Source organism: Cetorhinus maximus, chromosome 30 (genome assembly GCF_964194155.1).
Source record: "Cetorhinus maximus chromosome 30, sCetMax3.hap1.1, whole genome shotgun sequence".
Taxonomy (NCBI): Eukaryota; Metazoa; Chordata; class Chondrichthyes; order Lamniformes; family Cetorhinidae; genus Cetorhinus; species Cetorhinus maximus.
This window is the reverse complement of record NC_135908.1, coordinates 17930385-17951027: the sequence shown is the minus strand read 5'-3', so window position 1 is coordinate 17951027 and position 20643 is coordinate 17930385. Positions and strand designations below refer to the sequence as shown.

The 20643-nt window shown below is 40.3% G+C and overlaps 1 protein-coding gene across 2 annotated transcripts in view; it reads right to left on the bottom strand.

Moving 5' to 3' along the window:
• The window catches only part of LOC144670111 (fibrillin-1-like), a 580847-nt gene that overhangs the window by 543738 nt on the left and 16466 nt on the right, over positions 1-20643 (bottom strand). For both annotated transcript variants that reach the window (XM_078532542.1, XM_078532544.1), the window contains exons 4-5: positions 18758-18853; positions 8369-8464 (exon numbers count right to left, since the gene is read on the bottom strand). In XM_078532542.1, coding sequence (XP_078388668.1) covers positions 8369-8464; positions 18758-18853 — 192 coding nt within the window. The remainder of the gene's footprint in view (positions 1-8368; positions 8465-18757; positions 18854-20643) is intronic.

Sequence of the window (20643 nt, the reverse complement as noted above, 5' to 3'; positions counted from 1 at the left end):
ACCTGTGCTGCTGCCTTTAGGGATCTATGGACATGTACACCAAGGTCCCTCTGATCCTCTGTACTTCCTAGGGTCAGGCCATTCATCGTGTATTCCCTTGCCGTGTTAATCCTCCCAAAATGCATCACCTCACACTTCAATGTCCATCACCGAGAGTGGCTCGATAGCACCGCCACAGACCGAGCTTGCCGAGTCCTAAAGGAACATAGTTGCTAGACTGGCTCTGCAGCAGGTGGTGAGGGAACCAACAAGAGGGAAAAACATACTTGACCTCATTCTCACCAACCTGCCTGCCGCAGATGCATCTATCCATGACAGTATTGGTAGGAGTGACCACCGCATAATCCTTGTGGAGATAAAGTCCCACCTTCACGTTGAGGATACCCTCCATCATGTTGTGTAGCACTACCACCATGCTACACGGGATAGATTTTGAACAGATCTAGCAACTCAAGACTGGGCATCCATGAGGCGCTGTGGGCCATCAGCAGCAGCAGAAATGTACTCGAACACAACCAGTAATCTCATGGCCCGACATATCCCCCACTCTACCATTACCATCAAGCCAGGAGATCAACCCTGGTTCAATGAAGAGTGCAGGAGGGCATGCCAGGAGCAGCACCAGGCATACCTAAAAGTGAGGTGTCAACCTGGTGAAGCTACAACACAGGACTACTTGTGTGCCAAACAGCATAAGCAGCAAGTGATAAACAGAGCTACGCAATTCCACAACAATGGATCAGATCTAAGCTCTGCAGTCCTGCTACATTCAGTCATGAATGGTGGTGAACAATTAAACAACTCATTGGAGGAGGAGGCTCCACAAATATCTCCATCCTCAATGATGGGGGAGCCCAGCACAACAGTGACAAGACAACAAAAGATAAGATTGAAACATTTTCTACAGTCTTCAGCCAGAAGTGCCAAGTGGATGATCCATCTCTGCCTCCTCCAGAGGTCCCCCAGCATGACAGATGCCGGTCTTCAGTCAATTTGATTTGCTCCATGTGATATCAAGAAACGGCTGAAAGCACTGGATGCTGCAAAGGCTATGAGCCCTGACAATGTACTTGCAATAGTACAGAAGTCTTGTGCACCCCTAGCCAAGCTGTTCCAGTACACCCTTCCTAACAGCACTGTGGGTGTATCTACAACACATGGACAGCAGCAGTTCAAGGAGGCAGCTCACCACCACCTTGTCAAGGGCAACTAAGGATGGGCCATAAATGCTGGCCCAGTCAGTGAAACACACATCCTGTAAATAATAAAAAAAAAGCTACAACACTGGCATCTACCTGGCTATGTGGAAAATTTCCCAGGTATACCCTGTACACAAAAAGCAGGACAAATCCAACCCAGCCAATTACTGCCCCATCAGTCTACTCTCTCTCATCAGTAAATTGAAGGAGTCTTCAACAGTGCTATCAAGCATCACTTGCTTAACAATAACCTGCTCATGACATCTAGTTTGGGTTCCACCAGGGCCACGCAGCTCCTGACCTCACTACAGTCTTGGTTCAAACATGGACAAAAGAGCTGAACTCCTGAGGTGAGGTGAGAGTGACTGCCCTTCACATCAAGGCTGCATTTGACAGAGTGTGGCATCAAGGAGCCCTAGCAAAACTGGACTCAATAGGAATCAAGGGGAAAACTCTCCACTGGTTGGAGTCATACCTAGCACAAAGGAAGATGGTTGTGGTTGTTGGAGGCCAGTCATCTCAGTTCCAGGATATCACTGCAGGATTTCCTCAGGGCAGTGTCTTAGGCCCAACCATCTTCAGCTGCTTCATCAATGACCTTCCTTCCATCATAAGGTCAGAAGTGAGGATGTTCGCTGATGATTGTGGAATGTTCAGCACCATTTGCGACTCCTCAGATACTGAAGCAGTGCATGTCCAAATGCAGCAAGAGCTGGAGAGCATCCAGGCTTGGGCTGACAAGTGGCATGTAACATTCGCACCACACAAGTGCCAGCAATGACCATCTCCAACGAGAGAATTTAACCATCGCCCCTTGACATTCAATGGCATTACCACTGAATCCCCCACTATCAACATCCTGTGGGTTACCATTGACCAGAAACTGAACTGGACTAGCCATATAAATACTGTGGCTACAGCAGGCAGGTTAGAGGCTAGGAATCCTGTGACATGTAACTCACCTCCTGTTTCTCCAAAGACTGTCCATCGACAAGGCACAGGTCAGGAGTGTGATGGAATACTCCCCACTTGCCTGGATCAGTGTAGCTCCAACAACACAAGAAGCTTGACATAATCCAGGACAAAGTTGATTGGCGCCAAATCCACAAACATAATTGTTTTGTCAAAAAGTCCAGATGATATTTTAGATCATGTTATCACTAGCCACATGTGGGTATTCGAGAATGCAGATGCCATTAATTGCATTTTTTTATAAATGAAATGGAGGAATAGATACCATTGCTGGGCATGGTATTTCAGCTCAATTGCAAAGTGTACGCACATGTACTTTAACCTTTGCTTTTCTTCTGACCAACTAAAAAATCAAAAGTGTGCAAGTTTTTTGATTGTTATGTACATTTCCTTGCTTGTTGCTCATTGGCTATCTGCTAAAATTATTTGCAACAGGAGTGAAAATACCAGAGAAATATCAACTAGGTATGGAGATGGCAGATGTAACTGTGGTCAACTCAACGAATCAGAATGACCATTCAGACCAGCAGAAGAAAGCAAATATTTTAAAATAAGCAGAGCAGATAGTTTCAACAAAAGGCTGTACACAATTGGTGTCAGCCCAGCCAAACCATGGCCACCACCAGGCGTTCATCCTACAAATCAGCAGGTGGCGGCGAGAGAGAAAGAAAATAAAGAGCTTGCATTTATACTATACTTCAACACTTTTCAGAACCTCAAGATGTCCCAATTTACTTTACAGCCAATGAAGTGCTCTTTGAAGCATAGCCACTTTTGTAATGTAGCCAATTTGCACTCAACAATGTCCCAAAACATCAAAGAAATAATGTTTTTTAGTCATTTTGGTTGAGGAGTGAATATTGACCAAGACACTAAGGAAAACACCAATACTCTTCAAATAGTGCCACAGGATCTTTTATTTAATCTGAGGGAGCAGATGGGGCATTAGTTTAATGGCTCATCTAAAACCTGGCATCTCTGACAATCCAGCACTCCTTGAGAAGATTATTAAAGTGTCAGACTAGATTATGTGATCAAGCTTGAAGTGAAATTTGAATCTGCAATCTTCTGACTCAGGATATTCAGTGCTAACACTCAGCCACCTAAAAAACCTTAGGGTGAAAGGATACACAAAAAAAAGGAAAGAAATCACTGGACTAACTAAACTTAATTTGCATGTAATATGGTGCTATAACATGGCTACATCACTCAGCAGTGTCTATGACTTTTGAAAATTTATCTTAAAACCTGGAGCACAACAGTATCAGCACGTATACCTGACTCAATTCTGCAACATATACCCAGGCAGAATGCATGAGTGTGCCAACAATCAAGAAGCCAGTTATTTATCAAAGCGTATACATTTCAATTAAGCCTCCCCTGAAATGCCAACTCAATAGGAGAGCTAGCTGCACACACATTTGCTACACAGTAGCACTGGAATATGGTGTACGCTCCTCTCAACTACCTAATATGCTAGCAAATTTCATATGCCAGCAATAATAAGCTTAATTACTGTGCATACGTCCACAGTACTGTTTTATACAGAACAAACTCTCTGTATAACAACTTGGAAGCATGCAAAAATAGTTAGAAAGTACAGGCTAACCGCATTCAAAATTAGTGCTCAGTAACTCAATGCGCAGAAACTTGACTTCGCGCCAGCAGCAATTTTCAGGTTTCTCTTAGAAATGAAGTAGTTTTGGTATAACAGTGGGCAGAGCTCGGCACTGACAGTGCTACTTGTGGATCTCTGGATGTACCATGTATTTGAAAATGTCCAGAAGATTACATTTTTTTAATTCATTCATGGGATGTCGGCATCGCTGGCTAAGCCAGCATTTATTGCTCATCCCTAATAACCCTTGAGAAGGTGGTGGTGAGCTGCCTTCTTGAACCACTGTAGTCTATGTGGTGTAGGCACACCCACAGTGCTGTTAATGAGAGAGATTTCACTTCTGGGTGAAACAACCTTGGCTAAAATGATTTTAACTCACATTGTTCTTGATGACACCACTTGTTTAGAGATTTATAACTGGTTGCTAATTACTGACACAGGACAGAGTGTGGGTTTGTTAGCACTGATAACTCTCATCTTGATGTATGTAAATAGTTGAGACGTGATGGTCAACTTTACTTCTTCACTTTTCCTCCTTTGGTAAAAATTTAGAACACCTTTATCATTTTTGTACAAAAGCAAGTTGGAAATACAACCTCACAGGAGTATATACTGGTCATAAAAATAACTGTTGTGAAAAATAGTAACACTGATGAAATAAGGCGTTCTCTTCTAAAATTAGGATTATGTCTATTTTGAGGTAGATCAAACATGGAAGTAGTTGATGTTATTGTCAGGAAGGTGTTCCAATATCCACCATTGGCACAACTCACTTTGATAAGGTCAGCAATTTACCACAAAACATACATTCAAAAAACATACTTACATACTTCAAATCATTCATTAGACACTTTTTGAAAAACAAAATGTTTTAACTATGTCACTTCTAGCTGGCAATGCTCACCAGAATTTAAATAGTTCCACATAGGGTACAGCTCTTATGTAAGAAGGCACTGCACCCATGGAGTCATTGGAAGCAAAGATCAATTACTGTCCCATTGTGGGAGAAACAATCAATCAGTCATCCATCACTCCAGATATTTTCATGTCCGGGAATGCGTGACATGCTCAGGTATTGGGCAGCATTCACAGAGACTTTGGAGCAAGTCACCTGTCTGCTCATTGGATAGAATGGAAAAAGTGAAAAGTAATATCTTTTTTAGATATTAGCCCAAAAGTGGTAATTCTATTATATTAGCTTGAAATGATAGTGATACTTTAACAGATAATTTAATAAAGACATTAACCACTTCAAAATAAACAGGCCAACATGTGTACTTAAATGGAAATGTAGTTCAACATAAGAACATATAAAACATTCACATGTTAATATATCACGCTATAATTTCTGGGCTAGTCAACGAAACAAACTCAGGACAGAAAAACAGAAAATGCTGGAAAAACTCAGCAGGTCTGGCAGCATCTGTGGAGAGATGAAGCAGAGTTAACATTTGAGTCCAATTGACTTTTCAGCTCTGAAGAAGAGCCATATGGACTCGAAATGTTAACTCTGTTTCTCTCTCCACAGATGCTGCCAGGCCTGCTGAGTTTTTCCAGCATTTTCTGTTTTTATTTCAGATTTCCAGCATCTGCAGTATTTTGCTTTTATTGAATGCAGAACTGAATTTGGTATTATAAATATAACCTATGCCAGTCTGTTGGCACCTTTATGATTAATTTATCCAAGATTTGGGCTGAATTTAAGAGAGGCCTGTCTTGTTTTTTTTGTCATCACACAGCCCAAAAAAGGAAGTCAAATCATCCTTATACCATCCAATAATACCATAATCATCCAATAAAAGCAAAATACTGCAGATGCTGGAAATTGGTTAAGTACTGCTTATTTTAGGTTCATTAGTTGCTGTTTCCTAATTATAATCAAGAATTATCAAAATTGAGAACACTCAAGCTTCTTATACAGTTGCTCACACATACATTACCACATCTGAAAATATATTAATAAATTGACAATTTCTGCCATTAGGGTTATTGCACAATAACAACTTGTATTTATAAAGCAGCTTTAACGTAATAAAACGTTCAAAGTCACTTCACAGAAGCATTGTAAAAATACTACTCTGAGTTACATAAGGAGATATTAAGGCAGATGACCAAAAGCTTGGAGAAAATAGAAGTAGAGAGGAAGGTAGGTTTAGGGAGCGAATTCCAGAGCTTACGGCTAGGCAGCTGAAGAACGGCCACCAATGGTGCAGCGATTATAATTGGGTGATGCCTAGAAGCTTGAACTAGAGGAGCACAGATATCTCAGAGGGTTGTAGGGCTGAAGGAGATTATAAAGATAGGGAGGAACCAGGCGATGGAGGGATTTGAAAACAAGGGTGCGAATTTTAAAATTGAGGTGCTGTTTAACCGGGAGCCAGTGTAGGTCAGCAAGCGTAGGTGCAATGGGTGAAAGGGGTTTGACACGAGTTAGGACATGGGCAGAGCATTTGATTACCTCAGGTTTACAGAAGGTAGGCTGAGAGGGGCTGGCCAGGACTGTGTTAGAATAGTCAAGTATGGAGATAAAAAAGGCATGGATGAGGGTTTCAGCAACAGTAGAGCTAAGGCAGGGGCAGAGACGGGCAATGTTACGGAGGTGGAAATAGACAGTCTTACTGACAGCACAATGTGTGGTTGAAAGCAAATATGGCAGCAGGGTTGCAAACAATCTGGTTCAGCCTCAGACTGTTGTCAGGGAGAGATATGGAAGCAGTGATGAGGAAACAGAGTTGGTGGCAGAGTCCAAAGATAATGGCTACAATCTTCTGAAACTTAACTGGAGGAAATTTCTGCTCATCCAGTACTAGATGTTGAATAAGCATTCTGACAATTTAGAGACCATGGAGGAGTCCGGAGAGGTGAATCTGAGGTGGAGCTGGTACTGTCAGTGTATATGTAGAAACTGACATGTTTTTAGATGACGTCATCAAGGGGCAGCACATAGATAAAAAATAGGACGCTGCCAAGGATAAATCTTTTGGGGACACCAGAGGTAACTGTGAGGGAACGGAAAGAGACGATATCGATAGTGATTCTCTGGCTATGATTAGATAGATAAGAGTGGAACTAGGCGAGTGCAGCCCCATCCAGCTGGACAATAACGGACAGGCATTGGATCAACAGGCTGTAGACAGGTCAAGAAGGATGGGGAAGGGTCGGGGGTGGAGGGGGGGGGGGGGGGGGTGATAGTTTGTCTTTGTTAGTCATATAGGATATGTGACTTTGATAAGAGTTGTTTCAGTACTGTACCAGATTCCAGAGGAAATTTCAAAAGGCAATCATATACTAGATGACCAGCTTGCAGAAAAAAGGATCAGCTTGCAGGGCAAATTTGGATACTTCTTTCAAAGAGTTGGCACAGGAATGACAAGCCTTTTGTACTACAAGATTCAACGAAAAATGGTCAAGATCTACCTAATTTGTCTACTACCATCCTGACAGTTGCATGGTACAACAAAACTGGAGTTGTTAACTAATCATAACAATCAAACTCTATCCAATCTGTAACAGCAGGCCCAGGCATGAAAAGCAGAAAAATTAGTGATTGAGTACTTTGGGAATCAAAAATCACCTGTTTCTCCAAAAAAATAATACACTTACCATAGCGTGTCTCAAATTATTCATGTACTGTTTCCCAAATATCTAATTTGCATTTAATTCAATACAAACTGCTTCCACCATCGCCCTGAGATTGACCACTTTTATCACTGAGCTATTACTTCCACAGATTAGAGTTTGAATTTACCTCTGTGAAACACAAGTTGTTCTGGGCAAGATGAAATAGCTTGATATGGTCTACACTAACTATCCGCTTTAGAATCCTAATATCAGCCATCATATCACCCTTCAGTGTTCTCTTTCAATGTACATAATCACTCTTCATAATCAAATCCTTCCATCCCCTAAATCATTTTCTTTTGTATTTTTCAGTAGCTACAATATGTTTTTAGTACGGTGGTAACCAGGATCGTAAAAACCAAAATGGGTAAACAGTACAATTGCTGACAACTACAAGGCAACAACAAATAAAACGGGAAATAGATCTCATGTTAAGATAGTACTCTGACTATTAATGAGCACAAGAACAGAAGAATGAGGAGTAGGCCATTTGGCCCCTCAAGCCTGTTCTGCCATTCGATAATATCATGGCTAATCTGATTGTGGTTTCAACTCCACTTTCCTGCCTGTCCCTCATAACCCTCAACTCCCTTGTCCATCAAAAATCTAGCTCTACCTTGAATATATTCAGTGACCAAACCTCACTGCTCCCTGGGGAAGAGAATTCCAGGGTAATGATTCTCAAGAGAAATAAATTCTCTTCATCTTAGTCTTAAATTGGAGATCCCTAGTTTTTAAACTGTGTCCCCTAGTTCTAGACTCCTCCACAAGGGGAACATCCTCTCAGCATGCACACTGTCAAGCCACCTGAGAATCATATATTTTTCAATAAGATCATTCCTCCTTTCTAAACTCCAGCAGGTATAGACCAAACCTGCTTAACCTTTCCTCATAAGTTAACCCCTTCATCCCAGGAATCAGTCAAGTTTAGAATCTGTTATTGCACCAATCGCCTTACCTCTTTCACACTGTGCTCCTGTAAATCCATATGTACAGGCACATCGATTGGGAGCGACACATCTTCCACTGTTCAAACATCCATTCTCACAGGTAGCTGAAAAATATTTAATTTTGCAAAATCATTTAAAATCCGCTTCACCTTACAAAAAAGGTTAAGCATTTGTGTCCATCAGTCCTGACTATTTTTCCAAATATGCTAAAGCTGTGTTACATTTATAGTTTTAAACTTCACACAAAGGCAGCTTTAATCAAGGAAATAAATGCACAACTGGCCCTGTATTTTCTGGTCATGGATAATGTATAGCATGCAAAAACCTGACAAAACTGAATTACTTTTACTGATTTACGTGTTACAGTGTTCAGTACTCACTGGACCAGTGCATTATAATATGAAAGTATAATTCTTAACAGCACAATACATTCAACATATTATCTTAAGATTATGAGCAGAGTAATGCAACAAATTGATCATTCATTGTAACCCTCAGAAAATGCACTTCAATATGAAATCACATACAACATGCCTAATGTGCACAATTATTAATTATAATGAAGTTATTTTGCTAAAGATGTATATTTGTGGCTGGGCAGACAGGGCTGGTCCAACATTAGCCCATTTAAATCCTGTACTTAGCAAGTTTTTGATTACTTATTATGCAAATTGATGGCAAGCATATTTTATAGACAGATCAACAAACTAATTTCTTGCACGTCAAAGCATAAAATGAGAAACCTTATTATTATTATGCCTCCCAGGGCCATACTCTGCTAATGGGAAATAAAATCAAACACTAAGGATTGATAATAGATATTAAAACGGTATGTTAAGAACTTCCCATGAAACTGATTTAAGACACAAGTCATCTTCCTTTGCAGAAAGCTGTTTTGGCATCAGTAAAGAACTCCAAAGGAGCAGGTTTCCTGAAGTCTGTCAACTTCTACCTCCCTTTTCAGACAGATCCTGAGGGCAGTTCAGATTACTATTTTGTGCCAGGATTTTTGGATGAGTTGTCTAAAAGAGAGTTACCCTCATACCATACAAGGGCAGAAATTATTGATCACATTTCACTCAGCATCAGAACAGAAGCTGCAAATCTTTGCACAAAACAGCTGGGATGCTTCAATTCAGTCCAGTCATTCACTTTCCATCCACTGCCTTGCCAGTTGACAGAGGTGGCCTATTAAATAACTGCAGCAATGACAATCAAGAAATTCCTTTCAGCTGTGCATGCTACTGCAGAATGCATGCAGTGCATGCTGCAGATCACCATGAATTAACAATAACTTCAGAAGTGAGATGGAAATACCCTTCCAAGGAGTATATCCAAGCTGTGAACAAATATGGGAACTGAACTCAGTTCGCAGGTCAGAATGTCACATAAAGGACCAACTGAGAACAAGTGTCTAAGGAGGTTTGAGGAATAGTGTCTAAGGAGGTTGAGGTACTCCAAGAAAGTAATAACTGAATTGTCAAATGCTTGAAGATGATTTGAAGACCTCTGTGACCAGCTGCTCTGCTTTTGGCTGCAATTCCCACCAGCACCAAGAGATTTTTTTTTTAAAACCACTGGCTTATTCCAATTAACCAGAGTACTATATGCACCTACATTCAAGTTATGACTGATAACTTATTGCAGAACAGTTGCAATCTCAATTTTTAAAGAGTGGAGAAACAGGATACTAATTGTGTTGTTGCTGCCTTTTTTTATATAAAGGTATTCCTGTGTGTCATCCACTGCGCACATATAGAAACATAGAAACTAGGAGGAGTAGGCCATTTGGCCCTTTGAGCCTGCTCTGCCATTCATTATGATCATGGCTGATCATTCAACTCAATAGCCTGCTCCCGCTTTCTCCCCATACCCTTTGATCCCTTTCGCCCCCAAGAGCTATACCTAACTCCTTCTTGAAAGCATACAATGTTTTGGTCTCAACTACTTTCTGTGGTAATGAATTCCACAGGCTCACCACTCTCTGGGTGAAGAAATTTCTCCTCATCTCAGTCCTAAATGGCCTACCCCATATCCTCAGACTGTGACCCCTGGTTCTGGACTCCCCCACCATCGGGAACATCCCTCCTGCATCTGAACTCTGTCTAGTCCTGTTAGAATTTTGTAGGTGGTTGGAGGAGTAGGGACGATTAGGTACCAAAAAGGGGAATTACATATGGAGACAGGGGGCATGGCTGAGGCGTTAAATGAATACTTCGCATCTGTCTTTACCAAGGAAGCAGATGCTACCAAAGCCACGGTAACAGAGGAGGAAACTCTGTCACTAGAAGAGTTCAAGAGGAAGTGTTGAATAAATTGTGGGTACTTAAAAGTCGACAAGGCATCGGGACCAGATGAGATGCATCCAAGGATATTGAAGGAAGTAAGAGAGGAAATTGCAGGGGCACTGGTCATAATCTCAGTCTTCTCTAGATTCAGAGGAGGTGCCAGAGGACTGGAAAATTGCAAACATTACATCCTTGTTCAAACAAGGTTGTAAGGATAAGCCCAGCAATTACTGACCAGTCAGTTTAACTTCAGTGATGGGCAAGAATCTAGAAACAATTATTTGGGATAGAATTAATAGTCACGTAGAAAAATATGGGTTGGTTAGGAAGAACCAGCAAAAATTTCTAAAGGGAAAATAGTGTTTATGGAGTTTTTTTGAAGAGGTAACAAAGAGGGTTGATGAGGGTAATGCTGTTGATGTGGTGTACATGGAGTTCCAAAAGGCATTCGATACAGTACCACACAACAGACTTGTGAGAAAAGTTATAGCTCATGGAATAAAAGGGACAGTAGCAACATGGATACAAAATTGGCTGAGTAATAGGAAACAGAGGATAATGGTGAATGGATATTTTTGGGCTGGAGGAAGGTTTGGAGTGGAGCGGGTTGGTATTGGGACCCTTGCTTTTCCTGATATATATATTAATGATCTAGCTCTTGGTGTGCAGGGGACAGTTTCAAAGTTTGCAGATGATACGAAACTTGGGAACATTCTAAACTATGAGGAGGACAGTATAGAACTTCAAAAGAACATAGACAAGTTGGTGGAGTGGGCAGATAGGTGGCAGATGGAGTTCAATGCACAGAAGTGTAAAGTGATGCATTTGGTAGGAAGAACTTGGAGAGACAATATAAAATAATGGATACAATTCTTAAGGGGGTGCAGGAGCAGAGGGACCTGTGTGTATATATGCATAGATCATTGAAGGTGGCAGGACAGGTGGAGAGAGCAGTTAATAAAGCATACAGTATCCTAGGCTTTATTAATAGGGGCATAGAGTACAAGAGCAGGGAGATTATGCTGTGCTTATATCAGACACTAGTTAGACCTCAGCTGGAATACTGCATACAGTTCTGGGCACCACACTATAGGAAGGATGTGAACACATTGGAGAGAGTGCAGAAATGGTTTACAAGAATGGTTCCAGGGATGAGAAACTTCAGTTGTGAAGATAGATTGAAGAGGTTGGGACTGTTCTCCTTGGAGGGGAAGAGGCTAAGAGGAGATTTGATAGAGGTGTTCAAAATCATGAGGGGGCTGGATAGAGTAGATAGGGAGAAACTGTTCCCGCTTGTAAAAGGGTCAAGAACAAGAGGGCACAGATATAAAGCAATTTTCCAAAGAAGCAAATGTGATGTCAGAAAAATCTTTTTCACTCAGTGAGTGGTTCAAGTCTGGAATACACTGCCTGCCTGGAAGTGTGGTGGATGCAGGTTCAATCAAGCATTCAAGAAAGCATTGGATGATTATTTGAATAGAAACAATGTGCAGGGTTATGGGGAAATGGCAGGAGAATGACACAAAGTCGTAATGCTCTTTTGGAGAGTCAGTGGAGAGACAATAGCCTCCTTCTGCACTGTAATGATTCTGTGATTCCGTGAAATCATTGAAGATGACAGGGCAGGTTGGGAAAGTGGTTGATAAAGCATACAGGATAAAGTTTTATATGTGGGGGCATGAAGTATTGAAGCAAGGAAATTATGATAAAGTTGTATAAAACACTGGTTTAGCCTCAACTGGAATAGTATGTCCACATCTGGGCATACTTTTAGAAGGATCTGAAGGCATTAGAGACGGTGCAGAAAAGTTTCACGAGAATTGTTCCAGAATTGAGAAGCTTCACTTACATGAGTAGATTGGAGAAACGTGGGCTCTTCTCCTTGAAAGAATTAAGAGGAGGTTTGATAGAGGTGTTCAAAATCATGAGGGATCTAGACAGAGTGGATAGGGATATACTGTTCCCATTAGCAGAAGGATCAAGATTCAGAGGGCACCAATTTAAGACAATCGGCAAAAGAAGCAATGGCGATTTCAGGAAAAGCTTTTTTTTTAAAAAATGCAGCAAGAGGTTAGAATCTGGAATGCACTGCCTGACAATGTGGAGGCAGATTCAATTGTGCTTTTCAAAAGATATTTGGACAATTACCTGAAGAGAAAAAAAGTGCAAGTCTATGGAGAAAAGGCAGGGGGATGGGACTAGGTGAGTTGTTCTAACAGAGACCCTGCATGGACATGACGGGTGGAATGGCTTCCTCTGTGCTGTAAGCATTCTATGATTCTATAACCGGTAGGTTAGTGAGAATGAGATGAAGTAGGCTTTTCCCTCATGTTAGTTCTCTCACTACTTGCCACAGGTCCAATCTGACAGCTATGAGCTTCAGGATTCAGCCAGCTCAATCAGGAGTGGCGCTATCAAGCCACTCTTGGTGATAGATATTGAAGACCCCCAGCCGGAGTACATTCTGTGCCCTTGGTATCCTTTGCATTTCCTCCAAATAGTGTTCAGCAGAGAAGTACTGATTCTTCAGTTGAAAGAGGTCAGTAGGTGGTAATCAGAAGGTGGTTTTCTTACCCATGTTTGATCTGGTGCCATAAGACATCACGCAGTCTGCAGTCAATGTTGGGGATTGGCAGGGCCACTCCCTCTCAAACATGTATCACCTAGCCGCCATCTCTGATGGGGTCTGTCCTACCAATAAAACAGGACATACCCAGGGATAGAAACATAGAAAATAGGAGCAGGAGTAGGCCATTCAGCCCTTTGAGCCTGCTCCACTATTCATTATGATCACGGCTGATCATCCAACTCAATAGCCTGCTCCCGCTTTCTCCCCATATCCTTTGATCCCTTTCGCCCCAAGAGCTAAATCTAACTCATTCTTGAAAACATACAATGTTTTGGCCTCAACTACTTTCTGTGGTAGCGAATTCCACAGGCTCACCAGTTTCTGGGTGAAGAAATTTCTCCTCATCTCAGTGATGATAGTGATGATGGCGATGACAGAGTCTGGGACATTGGCGAAAGATATGATTGCCTGAGTATGACTATGTCAGACTGTTACTTGACTAGTCTGGGGGCTAGTTCTCCCAATTTTGGCACAAAATCCCCAGATGTTAACAAGGAGGACTTTGCAGGGTCGGCTGGGCTGGTTGTGCCTTTGTCATGGCTGGTGTCCAGGTCATTGCCAGGTGGTCCATCCAGTTTTATTCTTATTAGATTTTTTTGTGGTGGTTTCATACAACTGAGCTCAGAGAGCAGTTTAGATCAACCATATTTTTTTAATTGCAGATAAACTGCAATGCACAACATAGTATCATGCATCTGAAAACATAATACTGGAGATTAAAACAGGACTGAGTTCACTCTCTCCAATTACAACAGTTGAAGGTAATGATGGTTGTGACATTTGAGCTACAACCTGCAAATGTTGTACAGTCACAGGTACAAAAATACTGGAGGTATAACAGAGGACAAGAAGTTTCATCATCAAGCCAAGGTAGTCTCCCTTTTTATTGCACGAGCAACCATTTCCAATAAGCAACGTTTCTGTTGCTCTGTTAATATCTCCAAGTATATGTAAAAGAGGCACTGTTTCAAATCAATTTATTATTTCTTTCCATAAGTGGTCCATGAGCATACTATGTACTTTGTCGAATTTATCTAAATTGGTTGAAAGCCAGCTTCTTCATTTTCCCTATCACCTTATCCCCTCCTCCCTCCACTGTATAAATTTTCTTCTGCTAATCTTTATGAACAATAGATCTCAGAGATCAGTTCATAGGAAACTTCAGCAATCCTGTTTGATATAGATAAAAATCATTGATCTTGCACTAATAATTCCACTAATTAATGTTCCCGTGACATGAAATCACCCCAAATCTCCATTTTGATTGTCAGTGGATTCCCTCGTAGGAAAATACATCAGATAGTAGCAAACGCTGGATATTTATGTGGCATTCTTAAAAATTCTTCCTTAATCATTAGTCTATCAAACGTTTCTCTGACTGCTTGCCATTTTCCATCTTGGTTTGTTCTTTGAAAGGTGTTTATGATTTCCTTCTTGAAAACTCAGTTGACAATTGTTGCCTTATATTATTTCTTATATGTAGGTTGTGTCCAAAGATAATGCTGAGTCATCCGAGACCCTGCAGTTCATTTTAGGAAGAGGCAGTGGGTAACAGTCATGGGAACTCTGTAAAGAAAGGGACAGTAGATAGGGACAGAGTAGTAGTTATGGAGACAGATGAGCAAATAAGATAGATAAGGCAGCCTAAGATAGATCAGCAAGGAGACTTCAGAAATTTATAGTCTACAAGAAGCAGAATTTTCTTTTATTGAAGAAAATTATTTATAAAAGGAGTCAGTGATTTAACGCTATGTCTTCTACTGATGAGTGACAGTACTTAGATTTATGTTTGTGCTTCCCAAATGGTGAGTTCGATTTTTTTTAAGCAGTTGTGGAGGAGGGAGTGAAACATTCAAAATGAAGGCAATAGCATTCCATGCAGAAAGGGAGGGCTAGGGTGGAGTAAAAGCGCTACAGAATCTCTTGTCACATGCACCCCATTAATAGAACAGTGAAGGGATGACAGCACATCAGTTGCTTGTCCCATCAAGCAAGGTTGTTTCATGCACATGGAAATCCAGAGACCACAACTAAGTTTTACATTTAACAATACATTCTGCAGTATATAGCAGTGGTCCCCTATGACAGTGGAAGTCTAATGTTTTCCCAATGAGATCAAAGAAAGTTAAAGGAGCAAGTGCTATTGCACAATTCCTACTAGTTATGTAGAACAAAATGGAAGGTCATTAATATGACAACTCAGGAAGATAATAATCAAAGTAAATTCTATACTAAAAAATAATTTATTCCGTGAGAAGCTAAGCCAAAATGTCAAATGTTTGTGCTCTGATTCATGCTGTGGTAGGGCACAACAAATGGCATCAACAGCTATGGGTTAGGACAGGAAAAAGATCATCTCTGTTGGAACTGCATATGTAGGCATTAGACAAGGATCAAATCCTCTGCTCCCTACTCTCCACACCACCCCTGCCCCTGCACTTGTAAAATAGCTTAACACTCACCATGAAGGCTCAGACGTTTAAAAAGGTCATTAGAATGCAATTCATGCCTTTGGAATTGCATCCAAGCAAAGAGAGGGGCAAGAGGAGAAAGGAAAACTTTTGACCCCTCTGTATTTGAGTTAACTTTTTTCCCCATACTTAGCAGCTTACAAATTGTACAACAGGTTAAACTGTAATCTTACTTATGTAAGGTTAAAAGTAGAAAACTACCAATACTATATAAATTAAATGCATGAAACTTTTCTACGTTGATAATACAAAGTTAGGTGGGAAGTTAAGCTGCTAAGAGGGTGCAAAGAGGCTGTAAAGGGATATAGGTCAAGAACATAGCAAATGGAATATAATGTGGAGTAGCGCAAAGTTATCACTTTGGAAGAAAAATACAAACAGAACATTTTTTAAATGGTGAAAAACTGGGAAATAGTGATACACAGAGGGATCTGGGTATCCTTGTACATAATCAGAGAAAGTTAATAAGTATGTACAGAGTGCAAATAGAAAATGGTATGTTGGCCTTTATTACAAAGGGATTGAAGCACAAAAGTAAAGAAGTCTTTACTATAATTATACTGTGCCTTGGTAATATCACACCTGGAGTACTGTGTATAGTCTTGGCCTCCTTACCCAAGGAAGGATAAACTTATCTTAGAAGAAATGCAACCAAGGTTCACTAGATTGATTCTAGGATGAGGGAGTTGTCCGAAGAGGAGGGATTGAGTAGACCATTCCTTTCTTCGCTAGAGGTTAGAAGAGTGAGCAGTGATCTCATTGAAACAGACACAATTCTTCAGGGGCTTGAAAGGATAAATTCTGGGAAGACGTTTCCCTTGGCTAAGGAGCCAAGAATTAGAGGCCACGGTTTCAGAATAAGGGGTCGGTCATTTAAGACTGAGATGAGGAGAGGTTTCTTCACTCAAAAGGGTGTGAATCTTTGGAATTCTCCATCCCAGCAAGTTGTGGATGCTCAATCATCCAGTGTATTCAACACCAAGGTTGACAGATTTTTGAGTATTAAGGGATCAAGGGATATGGGGATAGTGCAGGAAGTGGAATTGAGGTAGAAAATCAGCCACAATCTGGCTGAATTGAAGAGCAGACTCAAAAAGCCAAATGGCCCTTTTTTTTATTATTCATGTGATCTGGGCTTCGCTGACTGGGATAGCATTTATTGCCCACCCTTAGTTGCCCTTGAGAAAGTGTTGATGAGCTGCCTTCTTGAACTGTTGCAGTCCATGTGGTGTAGGTATACCCACAGTGCTGTTAGGAAGGAAATTCCAGAATTTTGACCCAACGACAGTGAAGGAACGGCGATATATTTCCAAGTCAGGATGGTGAGTGACTTGGAGGGGAACCTCCAGGTGGTGGTGTTCTCATCTATCTGCTGCCCTTGTCCTTCTAGATGGTAGTGGTCATGGGTTTAGAAGGTCCTGTCTAAGGAGCCTTGGTGAATTCCTGCAGTGCATCTTGTAGATGGTACCCACTGCTGCTACTGTGTGTTGACGGTGGAGTGAGTGAATGTTTGTGGATGTGGTGCCAATCAAGCAGGCTGCTTTGTTCTGGATGGTGTTGAGCTTCTTGTTGGAGCTGTACTTATCCAGTCAAGTGGAGAGTATTCCATCACACTCCTGACTTGTGCCTTGTAGATGGTGGACTGGCTTTGGAGAGTCAGGAGGTGCGTTACTCACCACAGGATTCCTAGCCACTGACCTGCCCTTGTAGCCACAGTATTTATAAGGCTAGTACAGTTCAGTTTCTGGTCAACGGTAACCCCCCTAGGATGTTGATAGTGGAGGATTCAGTGATGGTAATGCCATTGAACGTCAAGGGGTGATGGTTAGATTCTCTCTTGTTGGCTCTTATTTCTTATTTTATGTTCTAACTGATGAGTAAGTAGAAACATAGCAACTGTTTAAAAGTTGGGAGCCCATCAGGTTTAGTATAACAATGAGCTAAACAATGAAAGCCTGGACAAGTTTGGCTCTTTGCCCCTAAGACAGCAAGTTCCCAACTCAGACCATTGTGGGAAGTACTCAGCACAGGTTAAGGGCAGGGAAAGTCAGTATCCAGATCATCTTGTCCATTCTTCTGCATCCCTCAGCTGTATATTTGCAGCAAAAGAAAACGGCAGATACCTAGGAGCATGTCATGTTTTATTAGATGGGAACAAAGGAAATAGTTTAAAATGTATTTTCTAAGATACTTAAAATGTCAAATCAGCAATGACTTTGATAATTTAATTAAATGAGGAAATATTCTTTGACGACACTCTGCAGCCTTCTGGACTCAACACAGAGTTCAACAGCTTTACATACAAATTAGGAGCAGGAGTAGGTATAGATCATAACCTCTGCCTTCATCTTGTTCTATGTGTTTTCTTTTAATTTCTTTCTTGTTTTGCTGGGTTGGTCTTGTCTTGTTTCTTTCTTTCCCATCATGTTGCGTTCATATGGTTGCTATGTAGCCACTCATGCCTCATTTGGACACAACTTTTGTTTCTGTACTATACCCATTATCACTGTCTTTGGCTGTTGTATCATGAATTCTTTTGTTATTTAATCTCACCTGCCCTCCACTCTATCACAAAGCTTTCCTTTTGTTCTTCCTGACCTCTCCCCCTTTCCAACAACTTAAACACTCTTACATTTTTATCTTTCTTCAATTCTGATGAAATGCTAACTGTTTCTCTCCACGGAAGCTGCCAGACCTGCTGAGTATTTCAAGCATTTTTTGTTTTTATTACGTAAATAAATGTAATGGGAATGCAAACAGTAGTTGATTACATATGCATTGAAGCATATTGAATTAGGAGCTCAGTTTAATTATTTCTTTTTAAATTTGTTTCTGGAAGTGGGAGAAGGAAGAAGGGTCAGAATTGGGTCCCCTACCATCTGCTTAAACAAAACATTGCTATTGCATTATTTTGAAGTACATTTGCAAAATTAAGATTACAGCCCAAGGAAACAAATTTTTAAAATCTGATTTTAAGGAATAATAAAAATAATCTGTAACAATACTTACGCTGTCCACAGTGAGTTCCAACATATCCTTTCTGACAAATACAATGATCCTCAGCACAGGAGCCACCATTCATGCATCTGATGTTGCACTGTTGGACTGCAAAATAAACCATTGCGGGTGCAATTTAGTGCAGTAATAACCAGACTTTTTTCTACAAATCAAACTTTGGTGTACTAAAAAAAAATTTCAACTCAACAATAATTACAGGTTAAAAAGTTGAAAAACTTTAAGATGATTATCCTGGAATACCTGAGCAATACAGTTAAGTAACCATTCTACACGGATTCACTGGGACCAAAGATAAGGCAGAACCAATTAGCTTAAAATAAGCCTGATAAACTCGATTGATAAAGTTTCTAAACATGTACATTTAAAAGGTCAGATTCCCAGACGGGCTCCAAAAGTAAACATGGATGTTCCTGTGCTGACTTATTGAGAGGGATATGGCACAGTTATAGCTTTAGAGTTCAGTGAGTCAGTCAACATTAATTAAAAGTTTGCAAAGTCACATCACCTTTATTCTTAAATTGGGGTAATCAATCAGAATAATATACAAAATGGAATATATAATAGAAATAAAATCTCGGTGAATAGTAAGAGGAGCTGTAGGCTGCTAAAGAAGTTTCCTAAGGTTTGTGTATCCACGTTATTGATAATTAGGAAAAGTATAGCATTTTCACTAACAGCGAGTGTCTACATTCATGAAAAAATCAATTAGAAAGCCCTGCTGTGGCACAGGAAGCAACTGAATGCAAATATGGTTACACAATATAGTTAAGGATACAATAAACGCCAGTTTTAGTTGGCATCAGCTTTCACACTTCTCCAAAAGGCAAGTAGATGGCACCACTGGATAGTGATCAAGTGCTTAATTGAAAGAAAAAAAAACTGGCAAACTTTTCACCTTTGATTATACTTCAGCATTCTTCACCAACTGGCCACACAGTGGCTTTGGCAAAGATTGTGAAGATGTCCTTGGCTACCTGCTTTTCCTTTCAGCTACAAATTATGCAGCTTAGGGAGAAGAGTTAAATGTGAAGGAAAGCCTGGTGAGAAAATGTAATCCAAAATGAATGCTGCGAAAAAGTAAAAACACATCCATTTATGATTTGAGTATATTAATAAAAATTGCAATAAGTTTCCTTCCTTGCCTTTGTTCCTTAATACCTTTGAAAATAAATGTGCACCATAAAATAATTTAAATCCACGCCCATTTAATTACAAATTAAAAATTCAATGAACTACACATTCCTAATACCATTTGCAAGCACACTTTATATACTTATCTAAAAACAGAACTTCTGGCACAACTAAAAGCCATGGCTGAAACTTCACTAATGAGCCACCTATAGCACTATAGAAATTGTTGCCACTAATTTTTAACTAATACCTCACCAGTACAAGCAAACTATACCTCCCTCATTGTCAGTCATGAACATCTGCAATACTGATACTGATCTTTCAAAGATTTAACCTTAAGATTTCCTTCTATTAAATCTGTATTTTGTGACAAACCAATTCCATATCACAAAATGAAGGGGAAATAAACAGCCCCAATAATATGATTTAACTGAAAGTTTCTGGTTAGTTATGGATTTAATATATTAAAGTATATTCACCCCAAGACTATGAAATACAAACAAACAACAGACAGTGAAGACTCACTTGGCATAAATGTAGATCTGAACTGCTTTGCTAAATTCCAACTGATATTCTCCTGCCAAAAACACACATTTTCCTACATCAGTGCATTTTTTCTCTGTTACGCTGCAGCAAAAAAGTCACATGATAGGTTCAAAAGTAGTACTGTTTATGTAAACATGAATGTTCCTAACATAACCATAGGAAATACAGAAAAATGAAACGTGCATATCACACCATTTCCA